General features: G+C 30.7%; 2 protein-coding genes across 2 annotated transcripts; both read left to right on the forward strand.

The window, feature by feature from the left end:
* Positions 1 to 7,514: 7,514 nt before the first annotated feature.
* Positions 7,515 to 12,633, forward strand: LOC126686249 (ferric reduction oxidase 2-like). The gene is made up of 8 exons (XM_050380292.2): positions 7,515 to 7,745; positions 8,369 to 8,474; positions 9,206 to 9,400; positions 9,522 to 9,756; positions 10,136 to 10,463; positions 10,552 to 10,795; positions 11,313 to 12,025; positions 12,363 to 12,633. The coding sequence occupies exons 1-8, from the start codon at positions 7,586 to 7,588 to the stop codon at positions 12,500 to 12,502; spliced, it is 2,121 nt and encodes a 706-aa protein (XP_050236249.1). The 5' UTR covers positions 7,515 to 7,585; the 3' UTR covers positions 12,503 to 12,633.
* Positions 12,634 to 13,567: 934 nt separating this feature from the next.
* Positions 13,568 to 19,430, forward strand: LOC126653957 (ferric reduction oxidase 2-like). The gene is made up of 8 exons (XM_050347962.2): positions 13,568 to 13,863; positions 13,953 to 14,055; positions 14,315 to 14,512; positions 14,693 to 14,927; positions 17,530 to 17,860; positions 17,946 to 18,189; positions 18,356 to 19,050; positions 19,137 to 19,430. The coding sequence occupies exons 1-8, from the start codon at positions 13,659 to 13,661 to the stop codon at positions 19,283 to 19,285; spliced, it is 2,160 nt and encodes a 719-aa protein (XP_050203919.1). The 5' UTR covers positions 13,568 to 13,658; the 3' UTR covers positions 19,286 to 19,430.
* Positions 19,431 to 19,503: the final 73 nt, after the last annotated feature.

Here is a 19,503-nt window from a genome sequence, read left to right on the forward strand (position 1 = left end):
ATAATGATAATAGTACAATAATGTTTTTATGATAATATAATGATAAGCTTATATAGTATGATAATATGATACTTACATGGAATTTTTTTTACAGAAATAGTGTCATATGATAATGTTTTATCATATGATAACGAGATGATAATATTTATGGTACATATATGATAATATCTATGATAATGTATGATAAAATAGTTTCTGATTATCATGTCGTTATCATAACATTGGAGTATGATAATTAGATGATAATGAATTATGGTAAGCTTATGATAACTGGATGATAACGTACGTGAAAATAGAATTACAAAAAGATTCATGACACCAGTATGATAACCAGATGATAATAAAATAATAAAGTTATGATAATAGTATGATAATATGATACCTATATGTAAACAAATCACATAAAAATTATGATAATGTAAAGATAATGTAAAGATAATAGTATGATAATATGATATCTGTATGAAAAAAATAATTACAAAAAAATTATGATAACGAGATGATAATGTGAAGATAACAGTATGATAATATTATACATGTATGAAAAAAACAATTACAAAAAAATTATGATTATAAGATGATAAGGTGACGATAATAGTATGATAACATGACCTTATTATACTTCATTGTAATACTATTTTCTTCACATTATCATCTCGTTATCATATTTTTTATGTAATTTTTTTCTTATAGGTATCATATTATCATACTGTTATCATAATTTTATTATTATGTCGTTGTCGTAATATTATCATTTAGGTACAATAATACATTATCATCCCGGTATCATATGATTATATTATGATTACGAGATGATAATACAGTGATAACAACATGATAATCAATTTTTTTTGTAGAAAATTTTTCTTTATGCAGTGTTATGATAACATTATGATAATACAGTGATACTCATATGATAATCTGAGATTTTTTTTTATAAAAAATCATTTTTATGCAGTGTTATGATAATCATATGATAATCAGATGCTGTTTTTTTGCAGAAAATCGTTTTTTGTGCAGAAAATCGTTTTTTTCATCATTATATTGTTTTTTCATGCAGATTTTTAGATCTAAAATTGAAAAAAAATCAAGAGTAATTTATTTATATCTGAATGTTAAAAAATCGCAATAATCGCCATGAATTAAAGAAAAGTTCGCTAAAATAAAAAAAATAAAAGAACAGTGGAGCGACGGTGGAGCGATGAAGAAAGGGCGGCGGAGTGATGAAGGAACGATAGAGAAGAAAGAAAAAAATGGAGAAGAAAAGAAGAAATAAAAAAGAAGAAAAAATTGACGAAGAACAGAAGAAGAAGAAGAAGAAGAAGAAGAAGAAGAAGAAGAAGAAGAAGAAGAAGAAGAAGAAGAAGAAGAAGAAGAAGAAGAGAGAGGAGAGAGAAAGAAGAAAGAAAGAAATATAAAAATATGACAGTTGTCATATGGTTAGAGTAAAAATATATACTTAGAGTGAAAAATCAATAAAAAGTAGGTATAATCATAATATAAACATGCTTTAGAGTAAAAAAATAAAAGTATTAGAATGATAAGGTATTTTCTCTATCTTTTCCTTATTGAGGTAGGAAATCAAATTACTTTAAAAAATAGAGTATTATCCTAATCTTCTCTATTAATTTTAGTGAAAATAGTAGATAAATATTTACATTATTTTCAAAAGGTGATCGAATTGAATTTAATTATTTTAAGAGTTACAGAATGGAAAAAAAATCTCTGGTTTAAATTTTTCATTTGTAATTGTATTTGTATATCAATTTCTTATGATAATAAAATTGTCTTTCTTTTCTTTATAAAAATTGCCAGTTAAATTAGAACATTAAAGTTGAATTTAGTAACTTATGAATTTCGAATGGTGGATTATGTAATGTTGATGAAAAAGGCAATTAGGAGCTAAAAATTATTTTGCCAATTTAAATGTTGGTTTTGCTGAGGTTAGTGCGTGATTCATGCCCATGAAAATTGTTGTTAAAAAGGCAGTTGAATTGCTGCTTTTTGTAATAGTGATGTTATCGACCGACCAACTTGTTCATCATCAGAAATTTTAAGAATAACATGTGTAGCAGTATACTGCTTGCCTGCTTGGTATATTCAGTAAGATTTTAATCTATTTAAATCTCACATAATTTGGATCAAATTAATTTCATTATGGAATTATTGTCTAAATGACATAAGTTGGGGCAAAATTTTCTTAAAACCGCAGGTTCATTTTCTTTCAAAAATGTTTATCCTCCTTAATGATAAAAGAAACTTGGATTAAATTTCAAAAAACTATTTTTGACATTTTTTGATAATTAAACTCATTTTCTTTTAGTTCGTCAAAGTTTCATAAAATTAGATCTCGAACAGTCACATTTATAAAATAATACTCCCTCCGTCCCACTTTAGAAGTCCCATTTGACTTTACACACAGATTAAGAAAACATTAATTATTCTTGTCTTTTCATGTTTTTTCATGTTTTGCCCCTATTAATGATAGTAGAATTTTCCATAAAACTCTTTTAAGATAACTAAAATAAGGGTAAAATGGGGTATTCAATGGAAAAGTATTCTAAAAATAGTAATGAGACTTTTTAAATGGGACATCTCAAAATAGAATATGAGACTTCTTAAACGGGACGGAGGGAGTAGTAATAATAAAAACACTAGACCTAGTGACTTAACTGACATGAAATAAACATTTTACAAACGTATCTTACATGTTTCCCAAATCTCCTTACAGAAATTAAATATAAATTACAAAATTATTTTGCTACAAAATGCAATTTTCAATAAAAATATCTACACCCGTTTGATTTTTAAAATCTAAAGCTGCAATAATTTTATATAATTCAACCACCATCTTACAAATTAGGAATGACAATAAGACGGGATGGGGACGGAAAAGCCATCTCCATTCTCATCCCCGTATCTATGGGAAACTCCCATCCCAATCCCCATTTAATTAATGGAATAAAATTATCTCTGTCTCTATTCTCATGGGGACTTCCATTTCCTGTAAAATTTAATATAAATTAATAAATAATTTTATTATTTTTATAAAATATCTGAAAATTTTTTAATTATAAAAAATACTATTACTTTTTATGACATAATATATTTATAACTAATATATATACTAATAAAAAAATTATAGTAAATTAATTAAAATTACAAATAACATATTAAAAATTATAATATAACTTAAATATAAACTAGGTCCCCATGGGAACGAGGATGGGGATCCCTACGGGCGGGGATTATACTCCCCGTTCCTGTCCATTCCTGTGGATGGAAAATGATTTTCTCATTCTCAGTATTCATGGGGTTGATGGAAATTTCCCGCCCAAATAGTAGCGGGTCCCGATGGAGAACGGAAAATTCTCTCTCTGTTGTCATCCTTATTACAAACTCTTTATAAAAATAAATAAATAAATTGTTCATAAAAATCATACAAAATTTTCATAAAGAAAGACAGATTATAAAATAAATATTTTACAAAATAAAACTGTTATACCCTTGAACAATTCCACTGTATTATTAAGAGATTTTGATTTATTTTCACTTTTTGATTTGTAATTTATTAATGTAATTCGTTGATAAGTTTTAACCAGTGAAAAAAGATTTAACTATGTTTATATCTTATAACATTAAAGTTACATAAAAAAGGATGGTTACCATGCATGAACAATAAAAATAAATCATTAACGGCGGTACTCCAAAAAAAAAAACAAAAATAAAAGCTACGGATAGATATAGTTCTTTATTGGAGGACCTCCTATCACAAGATCTCTAAATTTTAAAAACGTTCACTAACCCTCTAAGTTTAATGTCGGCGCTCATTAAACCCCCTAAGCCCAAAAATGCCTAAAATACCTCTTAAAAATCTATAGTTAAAAAAAAAAATTCAACCAAATCTAAAACCACTCACCCAACCTCCTAACCGGCACCTACCCACCTGCCTCCGTACACTCACCAGCAACCGCCGCTGCCTAATTCGGCATTCACCGCCGCCACCGTCAAAGCAGCAGCAGCTCCTCCTCTTTTGAGGAGGAGTTGCTCCTTCTTCTTCGTTGAAGATCAGATCTAGAGGCGATTTTCAGTGGCGGAAGGTGGGTGGGTGATTTTGAATTTGATTGAATTTGTTTTTTTTTTATTTATAGATTTTTAAGGGATATTTTAGACATTTTTAGACTTAGAGGGTTTAGTGAGTGCCGACATTAAATTTAAGAAATTTAGTGAGCGTTTTTAAAACTTAAATTTTTTTATGATAGAAAGTCCTAAAGTGAGATGTCATGGTTGATTATTGATACACAAAATCGCAAGTGTACGATATCGATAAATCAAGTAATATAATGATAAGTAAAAGTCGAACCCACAAGGAATTGTATTTAGTACCAAAATAGTTAACTAATTATTATTTGAACTAATGAATTTGATTGATTTGATTTTTAATTAATTAAACTAAAACTGAAAGTAAAATAAGGAAATACGATGATAAAAAGTAAACCTAGAATATTGTTTTCATATGGGAAATCCTTCAAATCTTTATTCTAATCTCTATCAATCCTAACTTTAATTATTCTTTGCAATGGCGGATAGATCTAACCTCGTTAACCCCCTATTTCGTAGACGATGTTAACCTATCGTTTATAACCCGATTACCCCGAATCGTCCTTACTGTCACGGCTTAGAGGACAATAGAAAATAACCCGACAATCATAAACAAAGCATTAAGAAAAGTTATCCACACATGCCACGCAACGCAAACATAGTGGACGGACTCATGTTTTATAACTACGTTCTTATTATCTTTTCCAACCAACTTGCTTTAATGACGTTTACTCACAAATTGATTTTTAATCATGTAATTGGTGATCAAGTAATTACAAGCATTAATCCCAATAATAAGAATTGCAAGAATAAAGAAAGATAGAATATTAAATTTCAGATTTGAATTAAACCCATACTACTCACAATATCCTAGATTTAAAAGATTTAGCTAGACATAATTGAAGAAATTAATAACTCAAAAGTAATGAACATAATTAAATAATATGAAAGAAAATACTTGAATTAAAAACCTGGAATTATTCGGAACACAAGTCTTCGAATCAAAGTTTCGAAGAATTAAATCTTGAAAATAAACTAAGGACTAAAAGAAAATTAACCTAAGACAAATTGTTTGTAAAATAGAAAATAATGAAAAACTAGATAGAATACATGATCTTGAGATGTCTTTATATAGTGGAAGAGTCCTTGATGTGTTGCAAGAGTTGTAGTTGAAATCGGATCCAAATCCGCGTTGAAAAAGGATTTTCACGTTTTTAGGTTCGTAGGTAATCCGGGCCAGTTCCTCAATAGTGCCTGGTTCCTAGGAACTCGGCACTTTTGAGGAATTGGCCACAAAGGATTCGCAGAAAGTAATCCGGGCCAGTTCCTCAATAGTGCCTGGTTCCTAGGAACTAGACACTTTTGAGGAACTAGGCACTTTTTCCAGCTTTTTTCCAATTTGCTCCAAATTGCTACGTTTCACTCCATACGCATAAATCTACAAAATAAACACATTTCCAAGCATAATATCCTAAAAAATATGCAATAATACTATATCAAATACTTGGAAAAACCCTATATAAAATATGCGTATCAATTATTAGCCTTATTAAGAGAAAAGATGAAGAGAAAAAGTTTTATTGAGAGTTTATATTGCATGAGCATCGACAATTAAGCTCATAGTTTGTTCAATTTGGGTCATTTCAACCTCTTGCTCTTGATTTGATAAACACACACGCAGCTGAATCAATACTATAGTTGAGGGATTGAAATGATCCAAATGTACAAATTATGGGTTTAACTGCCAAAAGTATGAAAACCTATGTTTTTTGTAATTTTGATTAAAGTTGAAGAATCAAATATTCTTCTTTAAATGCTCGTTGAAGTATTTAAGAGAAGTGGCTACGTATATCAATCCATTTAGCTCGAATAAATAGTTATAAACTATAGTTGAGTCTCAATCTGGTAATAAATTTAAGATAGCTTAGCATATTAAAATAAAAATAAAAGAGAATTTATAGAGAATAATGGAATGAGATTATATCATCACATGGAGGGAGCATAAGAAATTGCATGAATCTTGCGATCATTAGAGTAAACGCATTGATATGAGGTTAGAATATTCTCAAACCAAGTGCACATCAGCTGAAAGTTAGGAATTATTCACTACAGAATTCTTCTTAATTTTTTTAAAAAAAATCATTAGAAATTCTTTAATTAATTCAAAGTCAAATTCCCCTCGTCCCACTTGATCTAATGCCACACAATAAATTTACGCATGCAATTAAAAAAACTCCATAATCCCAGTTTCTTCTCTATATCATATCAGAAGGTACTATTAATAAAAAAAAAACATGTCATAACATATATGGGTTCATGCACTTTTACACTATTAACGATTGAGTTTTTATACTAAAAAAATTATTCATATTGGATCCTTATTACACTATCAATTGCAAACACATCGAGTCTTTCTGTCCATTTCTATCAATTTTTGTTAGAAATGAACTCAATGTGTTTACATGAACCGCGATGGATAAAAAAATTTAATTTGAATAAAACATAGGAATTCAATACATACGGTTTTTAGTACAAAAAGTCAATCGTTAAAAATGTGATGTGCATGCGTTGAGCCAAAAAAAACAGTTAATTTATTAATAGATAACCTAAATTTTTCATTTTTCTTCATGCTACGAGATCTTGGATAATTAGTTTGTGAGTCACTAATTATTTGAGTTATTTTATTTGATAATGAAATTTTAATTAATTTAATTTTTAAGACTACATTTTTATTTTATATGTAAGAATTTTTTTTAATTCAAATAAAACTATATGCACATATGGCAATTAATGTTTGATTATTTATGCCAAATTATACATTATAGTTATATAAATACATAACCAACCAAGAATCAACTTGGTTTTTACTTGTTTAATGGCCAATAAATTTTTTTTTATTGAAATTAAAGTAATAAGCTATCCACTTTTAAAAAAAATTGTCCCAAAACTTTTGTTCATTTTTAAAAAATAATAATTTTTAAACTCAATCTTTCTACACTACCCCTATTTAAAATCCACAAATGAACTAGTATATATTGATATATAAGAATAAATTAAAAGTGGACTCTACATTAAATTAATAAGGATATGATAAAAAAAGTAAAAACAAATTATAAAATTCATAATAATATTTGTACTTTTTTAAATTTATGTGATAATAAAAATAAAGTGGACAACTCTATTAGAACTGATGTAATATTTAACAACTAAAATGAAATAAATTAAAATGATTTAAAAGTTTAATGACTCCCCCATAATCGATTATCCAAGAGATTTTCTTACCATGTATAGGAAATGACAAATGGGAGTACCACGTGGCGGTGGGACATGAAGCATGCTTCTTTTCTTTCTCAAATTCTATAACGGACCAATATTAATTTTTTAAACATCTTTAAATACAAGTTATAACTTGATATATACACATTAATTATATGCATATACAGATTCTCTCAGAGCTTTTAATTTGTGTGTATCAGTGAGAAAAATGGAATCAGTGATGAGGACAGGGATAAAGATGGCAGTGGTGACTGTGTTATTGGGTTCTGCAGTTTTGTGGGTTATACAGCCTACTGATAGATACAGATACATTTGGTTAACTAGTATTCAAATGCATGTTAACTCTACCTTCTTTGGAGGACAACAAGGTAATTTCCTCTCTTTTCTTACTAATATTTAATCAATCAAATCTTCATTTCACCCCTCCAATTTCACAAAAGATTCAAAGCATGCATCCAATTTGGTGATTTTGGACAAATAAACCCAGGTTTTGGCAATTTCTATCTAGCAATATCCAGCATACATTCAAGTCAAGATATTGATTTTTAGAAAATTCAGAGTAGCAGTTTTTGGATATTAAACGAACCTCCCTAAATAAAATGACTCCATTTTGCCAAATTGTGAGTTTATTTGTTTAAAATCATCTTTTACACTTCTAATCTTCAACCTTTATTTACTTCATGTCTTTTATATTTTTCTGTCAACAAAAGATCAGAAGAACAAGAAGTTTTCGAACTGTTAATGTGAGACTGATTTAGTAGTGCTGAAACATATTTTTGGAACATGCTGCAATAAATGAAGCTACATATATAATTTAATAATATGCTTTAATTAGTTAACATGTCAGTTTACTTTTATAAAAAAAAAGTAATAAGATAATTTTATTTATAATAAAATTTAAAGATAGTATGATACAAAAATATTTAAATTGAATTTTAGATATAATTTTTTAAAAAACATCACTGATGAGCTTTGTGCATGAACCTTTCAGGTGCAATTCTTTTAGTGTACTTCTTTCCGGTTCTCTTTGTTGCTGTCTTGGGCTGCGTCTATGTCCACCTTGGCAAGACTTCCAATCAAAACAATTTTGAAAAAAGGTAAAATTTAATCCGAATATATTTAACAATTTAAAAAAAATTAACCAGAACTATAAATTTTATTCAAGTTGATGAATATTTTTGTCGAACAATACGTCATTCGGCTAATTTTTAGACCACACGATTTGACTTATTTTTAGACTAAACGACAATGTCGTTTGACTCAATTTTTTGAAAATAATTATTCGATCATTTGGAAAATAATTATTTAGTAATCATCGGTTTTAGACATTTCAGAACTAGAGTGGGACAGCCGCTCACCCCGGTTATGCCTCTCGATTTAACTAATTACATACTCCCTCCGTCCTAATAGAGTTGTCCACTTTGAGAAATTTTTTTGTCCCAAAATACTTGTCCACTTTCAAAAAGTAACTAACTTTTACACTTAATTTTTCTATATTACCCCTATTTAAAATCCACTAATGAGTAAATTGAAAGTAAATTGCAAGTGGGCCCTATATTAAATAGGGGTATGACAAGAAAAGTAAGTAAAAATTCACAAAACCCACAAACAATAATTGCTTTTCTTAAACTGTGTGATAAAGGCAAAGTGGACAACTCTATTGGGACGGAGGGAGTATTTAAAATTAAAAATCAGAAATTTTCAACCGGATCCGTTCCATATTAAATTTTTTTGACCTTTTTTACATATTTTATTTTATTATTTTAAATCCGGTCCCACTAAATCTAAAAACCGGCTTCCCCACTGTCTAACAACTTTGTATGTACAGCAATGGCAAAAAGCATGTTTTAGCCACATTGAAGAAACCAATGATCGTAAAAGGCCCTCTAGGAATTGTTTCAGGCACAGAAGTGTTTTTCTTGCTGATGTTCGTTGCACTATTAAGTTGGTCTTTGTATACTTATTTGCACAAGCACTTTGTTACCATCACTCCTCAGTCAGCTGCAATGACTGGCCAAACAGTGTAAGAATATATTCTCAAATTATAAATTAATTATCATCAATTTAAAAATTAAGTACCTATTATAAATACATCAAAAATGTACGCAACTAATGATTATAAATTAATATATATGGTTTTGCAGATGGCAAGACAAATTTGGGATATCAGTCATTGTTCTAGCTTTGATGGGGAATATATGTTTGACGTTTCTGTTTTTTCCGGTGGCTCGCGGCTCATCGGTTCTGCCATTATTTGGGTTGACCTCTGAAGGTAGTATTAAGTATCATATATGGCTTGGTCACTTGGTTATGATATTCTTCACTACTCATGGAGTTGGTTATATCATCTATTGGGCTGTTATGCATCAGAGTTCTGAGGTAATTATACTGTATATACTTTAATGTTATCAACTCTATCCACAGATAAAATAATTATTAACAATCTTCATGTAAATTTTTATCTTTAAAACATACTTTATTTTTCAACTTTTTTCGTTTATGACCAAACTTTTAACATAGTCAATTTTAATCTAATTTTTAATTTTCAATTTCAATTGTAACTATTTATTTAAATTAAAGTAGAAAAAAAGTTTAAACATGTACTTCATATTTGAATTTCTTGATGATAAAATGGCAGATTGCAATAATATGAAGCAATATTAATTACTCGGACATTGATCCCAATACAATTTTGATCAATAGCTTCGGACATCTTGCGGTACCTAAAAAATTTAACAATTTTGATAAATGAATGCAGATGTTGAAATGGGCGAAAGCTGATTACTCAAATGTGGCCGGAGAAATATCATTACTGGCCGGACTATGCCTATGGATTGCAACAATCCCTCGCATTAGAAGAAAGATGTTTGAGCTCTTTTTTTACGCTCATCATCTCTACATCGTCTTCATTTTTTTCTTTTTACTCCATGTCCCCATTAATTTCACTTGTATTATGCTTCCCGGTTTTTATCTCTTCTTGATTGATCGCTACCTAAGGTTCCTTCAATCAAGAACCAATGTTCGCTTAGTTTCCGCTCGCATTTTGCCCTGCGAGACTTCCGAACTCAACTTCTCGAAAAACCCTAGTAAGCTTCCAATAAATTTCATATCTTGTTTATAGTAAGTGATGATTGTTTTAAAAAAAATTGATTTGGTGAAATTATGGTGCTGTAGGTTTGAGTTATAGTCCGACGAGCATTATGTTTGTGAATGTCCCGAGCATTTCGAAGCTGCAATGGCATCCTTTCACAATTACTTCAAGCAGTAACTTAGAACCTGAGAAATTGAGTGTTATGATTAGAGGTGAAGGAACTTGGTCCAAGAAACTACACCAATTGCTTTCATCACCTTCCTCAATCGACCGTCTTCAAGTTTCCGTTGAAGGACCTTATGGACCTGCTTCAACTCACTTTCTAAGGTTATTCACTTTCACCATACAAATAAAATTAGAGTTAAATATTATCGTTACATTTTGATAAGTCAACTATTATTAGTACAACAACAGAAGATTATCCAACCATTTTTTGCCTATCGTGGAAGATATAAAATAGTGTGATTAATTACAGTATTTGATTTAATATTTTTTATTTAACTATCGGTTGAGTAATCACATTATTTTTCGACATCCACACGGGTAAAAATTGGACTAAATGATACAGTAATTTCATATTGTTGTAAATATGATATGAGGTTACTAAAATATAACAAATTGAACATCAATAATCGTTATGGAAAAAAATTTACAGTTCTGTAACCGCAGGTGTTTTTAATCAACAAAATTATATATGCGCGTTATTAGCAAGTATATTTCCAAAATTGTGTCCCTAGTTTCAATTTGGTGCACAAACTTCAATTTGTATTAAAATGCTTCTATGTATGCATATTCTGAAAGTGGATTTCTGGACTAATTGACATTAAACTTTGAATTTATTCAGGCACGACACTCTTGTGATGGTGAGCGGAGGCAGCGGCATTACGCCTTTTGTTTCGATAACTCGAGATATCATCCACGCAAGCACACTGCAGAATTGCAAGACTCCAAAAATACACCTAATTTGCTCATTTAAGAACTCTTCAGATCTCACTATGCTAGACCTTTTACTTCCAATGTCAGGCATACCATCCTCATTTCCCAATCTGCAGCTTAAAATCGACGCTTACGTAACCAGAGAAAAAGAACCGGCCGCTATCGATAACTCGAAACTGATTCGAGCTGTATGGTTCAAACCCCACCAAACAGACGCACCCATTTCAGCTATATTAGGCCCCAATAGTTGGCTCTGGCTTGCTGCTATAATCTCATCATCTTTCATAATTTTCCTCATCATAATTGGCCTCATTACTCGCTACTACATTTATCCAATTGATCACAACACAAACAAAATTTTCTCGTACTCTTTTAGATCTTTTTTGAATATAATAGTAATTTGTGTATCTATAGTAGTAACGGCTAGTGCAGCTGTTTTATGGAATAAGAAACAAAATGCAAGAGGTGCAATTCAGGTTCAGAACATTGAAGGGCCAACACCAACTGGATCACCAGTACCATGGTCCTATAATGGTGGTGACAGAGAAATGGAAAGCCTCCCTCATCAATCTATTTTAGACAATACTGTTGTGCATTATGGTGAAAGACCTGATCTCAAGAGTAAGCAACTATATTCCTTCCAATTATACCTTCCAATTGGACCGGATTTGAACGGTTTCTTTTTGTCTAAAGTTCGGGTTGATAAAAAATCAACACGAGTCGTATAAATAAAATATGCAGACCAGACTTGGATATATAGTAAATATGAAGTTCTAGCCGGACTCTAATCGAACTTGAACTTGCATTAAAAATAGTAAAGCCGGACTCGAATCGAACTTGAACTTGCATTAAAAATAGTAAAGCCCGACTGGGCTCACCCCAAGTCCGTTCAAGTCTGGTCCATGAATATGTCTAGTTTTTATATTATGTAATTTATATGTTTTTGTTTTGGGTGCAGGAATGCTATTTGAGTGTAAGGGAGCAAGTGTGGGAGTACTTGTTTGTGGACCAAAAAAGATGAGGCATGAAGCTGCAGCAATATGTTCGGCAGGATTAGCAGATAATTTGCACTTTGAGTCCATCAGTTTTAGTTGGTGATGATTAAGTCTTCTGTTTTTTATGTTTTGGGTGTTGACCTTGTAAGAAAAGAGACTATTTTGAGTTGGTTTTGCATCTAAGTGTTATTATGTTTTTCACTAAAAAGTTATTACACTATTAGATTTCTGGTATTTCTGTTCTTAAAGATATATATGTTTTAACTTTAAACTTTGAAGCTAAAAGAAAAAAATTAATACAAAATCATCAAATTAAATTCCTCATTAATCAAGCTTCTATGTTTCCCCTTTTATTATTGGTTATTTGTTGTTATAGTTCAAACGATGAACAACATTCTGCTTACAATTTTTTCCATAAACACTTTTTTTTTTCAATTATCAAAAAAAACTTCATCTTTTACAAAAATAACAATTAAAATATGTTGGAGTGTGGCTCATATTGTCAAAACTATTTGTGTGATTTTTCATTTTTTTTTTGTTTATGATCTGCTGGGTTGATAAAGTACCATTTTTTAAATATGATAAAATATGACATATTTTTTAAATGCCAATCTTAGCTCCAAAATTATTCTCCCACACCTGATGGATAATATTCAATACACTGACCAATGAAATATAGCTCAAATAGTATAAGTACAAGGCAATAAATGCTAGGTCATGGATTCAATCCCGTCCACATACGCTCTTTCTCCCCAATTATTAAAAAAAATATTGAAATAAAAATGATTTTTCAAATTATATCGGTAAATCATTAAACACAATCATAAGTTATTGATGTATAAATGGGCGGGGTATTGAGTTCAAAACATTATTATATTATATGAAAAAATGATGTTTGAATTAATGGCACAATATTTAATTTCTTTAAATAAAAACTCTTTTATTAACTTTACTTAGATTATAAAAAAACATTTTTTTAAAACAACCCAAACTATGGATATTATAATTAAAAAAAATATGTAAAAAAAAAACTAAATTAATAAGAGAACAAAATTTGAATTCTCTCCATTATTAAATCTTAAAAAAAGAAAATTCAAATGTGGGCCATTATACTGACAAAAAATGACTTACAACTTACAAGTGTAGAAAAAAAATGGAGTAAGAACAAAAAACAGACCTACATTTCTTGACTAATATATACATATATCTGCTTTATTCCACTGCATTTCAAACCGCTGAATCTCTTCGTAAACCCAGATATGGATCCAGAAGCGGTGGATATAACACCGCCACCACCGCATAAACAAGCTGCTGAAACTCTCCGAGCAGCTATATGGATGCTATCGGTAGTAATATTACTTGGTTATTTCAGTCTGCTGATTATAATGCCTACTAATTTATACTGGCGCCACTGGTATGACAAAATTAACGACAACGTTAATTCTACTTATCTTGGAAAACAAGGTTTGAATTTGTTTTGTTATGTTTCTTTTTTGGTACAGTTTTTGAGGATTTTCTTTAAGCTTATATATTATGAACAATTTGTATTTCAGGTCAGCCATTTTTGCTCTACTTTTTTCCGCTTCTTTTTGTTGCTGTATTGGGTTGTGTTTATCTCTATCTGGGGAAGATTTTAAATGCTAATACATGGCAAAGGTAAATTAATCAATAATCCATTTCTGGGTATTTATTATCTTCTTACGAGGTAGCACGAACATTTCGTTCAATCAACGTGTCCTGTTATGAAAACGTGTCAAATACTTGACGTTTTAGACGTGAAATTTTATATTTACATAAAACGTCTTGAAATGATACCATTTCGCATATCCGAGTTCAAGTGTTCCGTCTGTGTCTGTGTCGTACTACCTAGTGCTTTTATTTTGTTGTGCTGATGTCTAATTACCATTATGAACAGCAAAAATGGCAGAAAATATCAGTTGGCGGCGGTGAAGAAGCCTATGGTAGTAAAAGGTCCACTAGGGATAGTTTCGGGAATTGAATTGGCTTTCTTGTTAATGTTCATTGCACTGCTGATTTGGACTTTATCAACTTATATGCATGATAGCTTCTCTACTATTACTCCAGAGTTTGCTGCAACTAAACATGAGAAAATGTAAGAATTTCAATTTATTATGATACTGTTGTTACACTTAAACTTACTTTATCGAGTTCTACATTTCGGCATTTCATTTTAGTCACGACAATGTTTTTAAAACTCCGAAACTCTATATTTATAACGTATTTTTGTAAAACCGTCATGTTTTTCGGTTTTAAGAAATTGATGAATTTGCAGATGGGAGGCTAAATTGGAGAGCACATCGTTTCTGTTGAGCTTGGCTGGGAATTTATGTTTGACATTTCTGTTTTTTCCGGTGGTTCGAGGGTCATCGGTGCTGCCATTGTTTGGGTTGACGGCGGAGGGCAGCATTAAGTACCATATATGGATAGGTCATTTGATGATGGTGTTTTTTACTGCTCATGGAGTTGGTTATATCATCTACTGGGCTATAACTAACCAGATTTCAGAGGTAATTAATTAGCACAATCTTAATCATTGAGTTAATTGGTAGTTTAAAGTAATCCAAGGATGTCAAAATGGATTGGCGGGTTGTATTTATTAGGGGTGGGCATGGACCGGTTAACCGGTCCACGAGGGTAATATGTAAATCGGTTTATAGTAGTTCGGTTTTTAAAATTAAAAACTTAAACCTAAAATTTTAAACGGTTAACCATTAAATCAGTTAACCATTTAAAACGGTTCGGTGTTTCGGTTTTGCGGTTTTTAGCCATGTAACCGTTAAAAAAATTAGATATAAAAAAAGATAAAATTTATAGATAAAATTATAAATATAGTCTAATAATTAAAATTTAATTTTCATTCTATTTAATTATTAAAATATAAATTTTATTTATTCCTATTTCAATTAGGTATATAAATATTTTATTAAGAAAAATAAAGTTCTTTCATTATATATATATATATATATATATATATATATATATATATATATATATATATATATATATACTCCTAAAATAAAAATATATTGATAGATAAAATATTTTTTGAATATTTTTTTTGTTTTAAATTTTTATATGTGTAGATTATAAAATATATTTTATTTGAATGATTAAAAACATAAATATATATATATATATATATATATATATATATATATATATATATATATATATATATATAATTTATAAAAATATATATTCTTTATAAATTGGTTAACCGGTTAACCGCGGTTTTTAAAAGTTCAAAAACCTAAACCTAAACCATTAACCGAAAAAATTAAAAATTAAAACCTAAACCTAAACTCTTGGACCGGTTAACCATATATTTCGGTTCGGTGTTACGGTTTCGGTTCGGTTTTACGGTTTGGCCGGTTTTTTTGCCCACCCCTAGTATTTATATCCATTCTTTTGATATAATTAGGGTCAACACAAATTTAAATAGGTAATTTTTTTTTAACGGAATTAAATAGGTAATGGTACATCCTTATTAGGACAAACATATATCATAATTAATACGACAACCAATTTAACCTATAGAGATATTTAAAACATTATAAAATTTCAAATTTATCAATTTCTATCATATTATAAAGTTATAATATAATTCCTTTACTTTTATATTAATATAATTAAATCTTATTTATTTAATAGCTTTATTTTTGTTTTACATCTGTGTTGCTAAATAAATAGCGACGCAGAAATCTTGTTTGTCGCTATTTTAGTGACGGACAAATCTCTCGCTAAAATACCATGTTTTGGCGATGATTTGGCGACCGTTTGCCCGGTTTTTAGGTTCGTTCCGTCACTAAATTTGCCTCCAAATATTTGGAGGGAACATTCCCGCCACATTAGCGACGGATTAGTCGCTAAAATCCATCGTTAATTTAAGACATAAATTTAGCGCCTTAAATTGCGCCGGCTTCCCCGCAATTTTCTTGGTGCTCCGTCGCTAATTGAGGATTTAGCGACAGATAAACCGTCCGTCGCTAAAATCTGTCGAAAACAATATCTTCTAATAGATATAATCCATTTATTTTGTGTTGTAAAGGTACATTTTTGACATAAACATGCTAAAGTTTAATATGAATTTATCAATTTTACGTGTTTGGCGAATTCACAAATCTACTGCTACATTATCACACAACTCAAAAGTAGAATCTTGATATGAACCACAATAATGCAAGAAAGAAGAAAACAAAGAGCAGAAAAGGAAGTTTGGACTACTCATGCATATAAGATAGAAAGCAGAAAAGACACAAGTTAGCCCCCATTGTCAACATTCATCAACCTTTAATAATTGATTCGCCTTTTTCTTTGTGGAGAATTGATCCCCCAAGGTCAATTTTCAAGATGAATTTGTTTGTATGTAACCAAATGTTTAGGGCTAGTTTGAATGGAAAAAATCTAGACTAGGTTGAGGATTATTTTTATATAAATAAATTAAAGTTTATATTTAAAGGGTTATTTATAAATAGAAGCCTAATTAGGCCTAAATAAAAATTGCAGTCTTTAAGATGAATTGCAATTTAACACAACTTTATAAAAATACATGATTAATTTTATTTTATATTCTACCATCTTTAAATTTTGGTGAATATATGCTGATATGGCAACCAGACTTGAAGGCTGTATAGGGAGCAATCTGGCAGCCACATCAGCTTATTTTCTACTGCTCCTTTCGTTTCAAATTGATATACCCTATTTGAAGTAATATTTTATTACAAATTAACTCATTTTATCTAGAGAAACAAAAAAAAATTAATTGTATTTGCTATAAAATACTTATCAATTTGGAGTGTGTTATATAGCTTATTATCTATTTTATGTGCATGGGTATGTAACTACTAAAATTAGCATCTTGATATAAAAGATTCTAATAGAAATTGTAGTTTATGTAAAATCAGTTAGGATTGCTTTATATTCAAATACCTAATTTAAATTAGTACATATTTTGACAACTGACATTGCCACGTAGATACGGGAATGTCAATTTTTTTTTTTTGAGAAAAAAAATTGACATTGCCATATCTACATGGCCGTTTTCTGAAAGCCAGTTTAGTCTCTTAGGCCCAAATTGTTACAATAACACAAAGCTCAAACCCAATGCAGGTGCTGAAATGGGAAAAAACACACGTATCAAATGTGGCCGGAGAGATATCATTAGTAGCTGGGCTGGGCCTTTGGGCCACAACCTTCCCTCGCATAAGGCAAAAAATGTTTGAGCTCTTCTTTTACACTCATCATCTCTATATACTCTTCATACTTTTCTTCATACTACATATTTCTGTTGGCTACTCCTGTATTATGATGCTCCCTGGATTTTACCTCTTCTTCATCGATCGGTACTTACGATTCCTGCAATCAAGAACCGGTGTTCGCATAGTTTCGGCCCGTATTTTGCCATGTGATACTTTGGAAATCAACTTCTCTAAAAGCCCTGGTAATAAGTTTTCTTGCAATGCAATCAACTCGTGATTTTTGATACATATGCTTTTTTATATTTATTTTTTCCTTTTCTACAACAGGTTTAAGTTATAATCCGACGAGCATTCTGTTCTTGAATGTGCCTAGTGTTTCTAAATTTCAGTGGCATCCTTTCACTATAAATTCAAATAGTAACTTGGAACCTGAAACATTGAGTGTTGTCATTAAAAGTGAAGGAAGTTGGTCCAAGAAACTATACCAAATGCTTTCTTCATCTTCTCCGATAGACCGTCTCGAAGTTTCAGTTGAAGGACCTTATGGACCTGCTTCAACTCATTTTCTCAGGTTTGCATTAAACCATTGAAACATCTCCAAGAAAAATATTCATGAGGGAAATTGTCTACTATTTGTTCCCTGTAGGTTTGTCCATGTGTACGTATCGGGGACTTGTGCATATTTAGTTATTTTTTTGATATATTCGGACTAACCGTGAAGTTTATGTAACATTTAGGCATGATACACTCGTGATGGTGAGTGGAGGCAGCGGCATTACGCCTTTCATATCTATAATACGAGAACTTATCTATGTGAGCAGAGAATACAAGTGCATGATTCCAAAAGTAATCCTAATTTGCTCATTCAAGAACTCTTCAGACCTCACCATGATAGACCTTCTCCTTCCAATATCTGGAACCCCATCCGAATTTTCCAATCTGCAGCTTAAGGTCGAGGCTTACGTTACTAGAGAGAAAGAGCCTGCACTTGATAATTCGAAGCTCATTCAAACTATATGGTTCAAGCCCCACCCAACAGATTTGCCAGTTTCTGCTATTTTAGGCCCTAACAGCTGGCTATGGCTTGCCGCAATTATATCATCTTCTGTCATCATTTTCCTCATCATAATTGGCCTAATCAACAGATATTACATTTATCCTATCGATCACAACACCGGGAAGGTTTTCTCACACTCTCTAAAGTCTGTTCTTGATATATTAGCGATAAGCATATGCATAGCTGCAACAGCAAGTGCAGCTGTTTTTTGGAACAAGAAACAGAATGAAAGGGAAGCAAAGAAGATTAAGATCGTTGAAGGGTCACCGGAGTCTCGGTTATATAATAATGGTGACAGGGAATTGGAAAGTCTACCTCACCAGTCTCTTGTCCAGAATACTAATGTGCAGTATGGTAAAAGACCTGATCTAAAGAGTAAGTTTCTCTAATTCCCTAAATCTGGGACGGACTTTTGTTGGTTTTCATACGAGGAGATTAATCTTTCTTATTCTGGGTTGCAGAATTGCTATTTGAATACAAAGGATCAAGCGGGTCAAGCGTGGGGGTTCTTGTTTGCGGACCAAAGAAGATGAGACATGATGTAGCAACTATATGTTCATCGGGATTGGCCGATAATTTGCACTTCGAATTCATCAGCTTCAGCTGGTGATACATCATCTTCGTTATAAGGTTTACAGTTGGCTCAACCACAACTGTCACATATTGTACTTCTACAAGCACTTTCAAGCAGGCATTAGATTTCTGTACATGTAAATTGTTACACAAAAAGAATACAAAAATAGCATTGCCTTAAATTCACCTCATTGAAGATCGATAACTAGGAATTCAAGATGATCAATAAAGAAATGCCAAAGTGGATCACATGAA

This window comes from Mercurialis annua, linkage group LG6, assembly GCF_937616625.2.
Source record: "Mercurialis annua linkage group LG6, ddMerAnnu1.2, whole genome shotgun sequence".
Classification (NCBI taxonomy): domain Eukaryota; kingdom Viridiplantae; phylum Streptophyta; class Magnoliopsida; order Malpighiales; family Euphorbiaceae; genus Mercurialis; species Mercurialis annua.

Coding starts and splice junctions, on each gene's coding strand:
- LOC126686249 (XM_050380292.2), top strand. CDS start 7,586: ATGGAATCAGTGATGAGGACAGGGATAAAGATGGCAGTGGTGACTGTG. Junction 9,757..10,135: donor TTATGCATCAGAGTTCTGAG/GTAATTATACTG, acceptor AAATGAATGCAG/ATGTTGAAATGGGCGAAAGC. Junction 12,026..12,362: donor TGAAAGACCTGATCTCAAGA/GTAAGCAACTAT, acceptor TTTTGGGTGCAG/GAATGCTATTTGAGTGTAAG.
- LOC126653957 (XM_050347962.2), top strand. CDS start 13,659: ATGGATCCAGAAGCGGTGGATATAACACCGCCACCACCGCATAAACAA. Junction 14,928..17,529: donor TAACTAACCAGATTTCAGAG/GTAATTAATTAG, acceptor AACCCAATGCAG/GTGCTGAAATGGGAAAAAAC. Junction 19,051..19,136: donor TAAAAGACCTGATCTAAAGA/GTAAGTTTCTCT, acceptor TCTGGGTTGCAG/AATTGCTATTTGAATACAAA.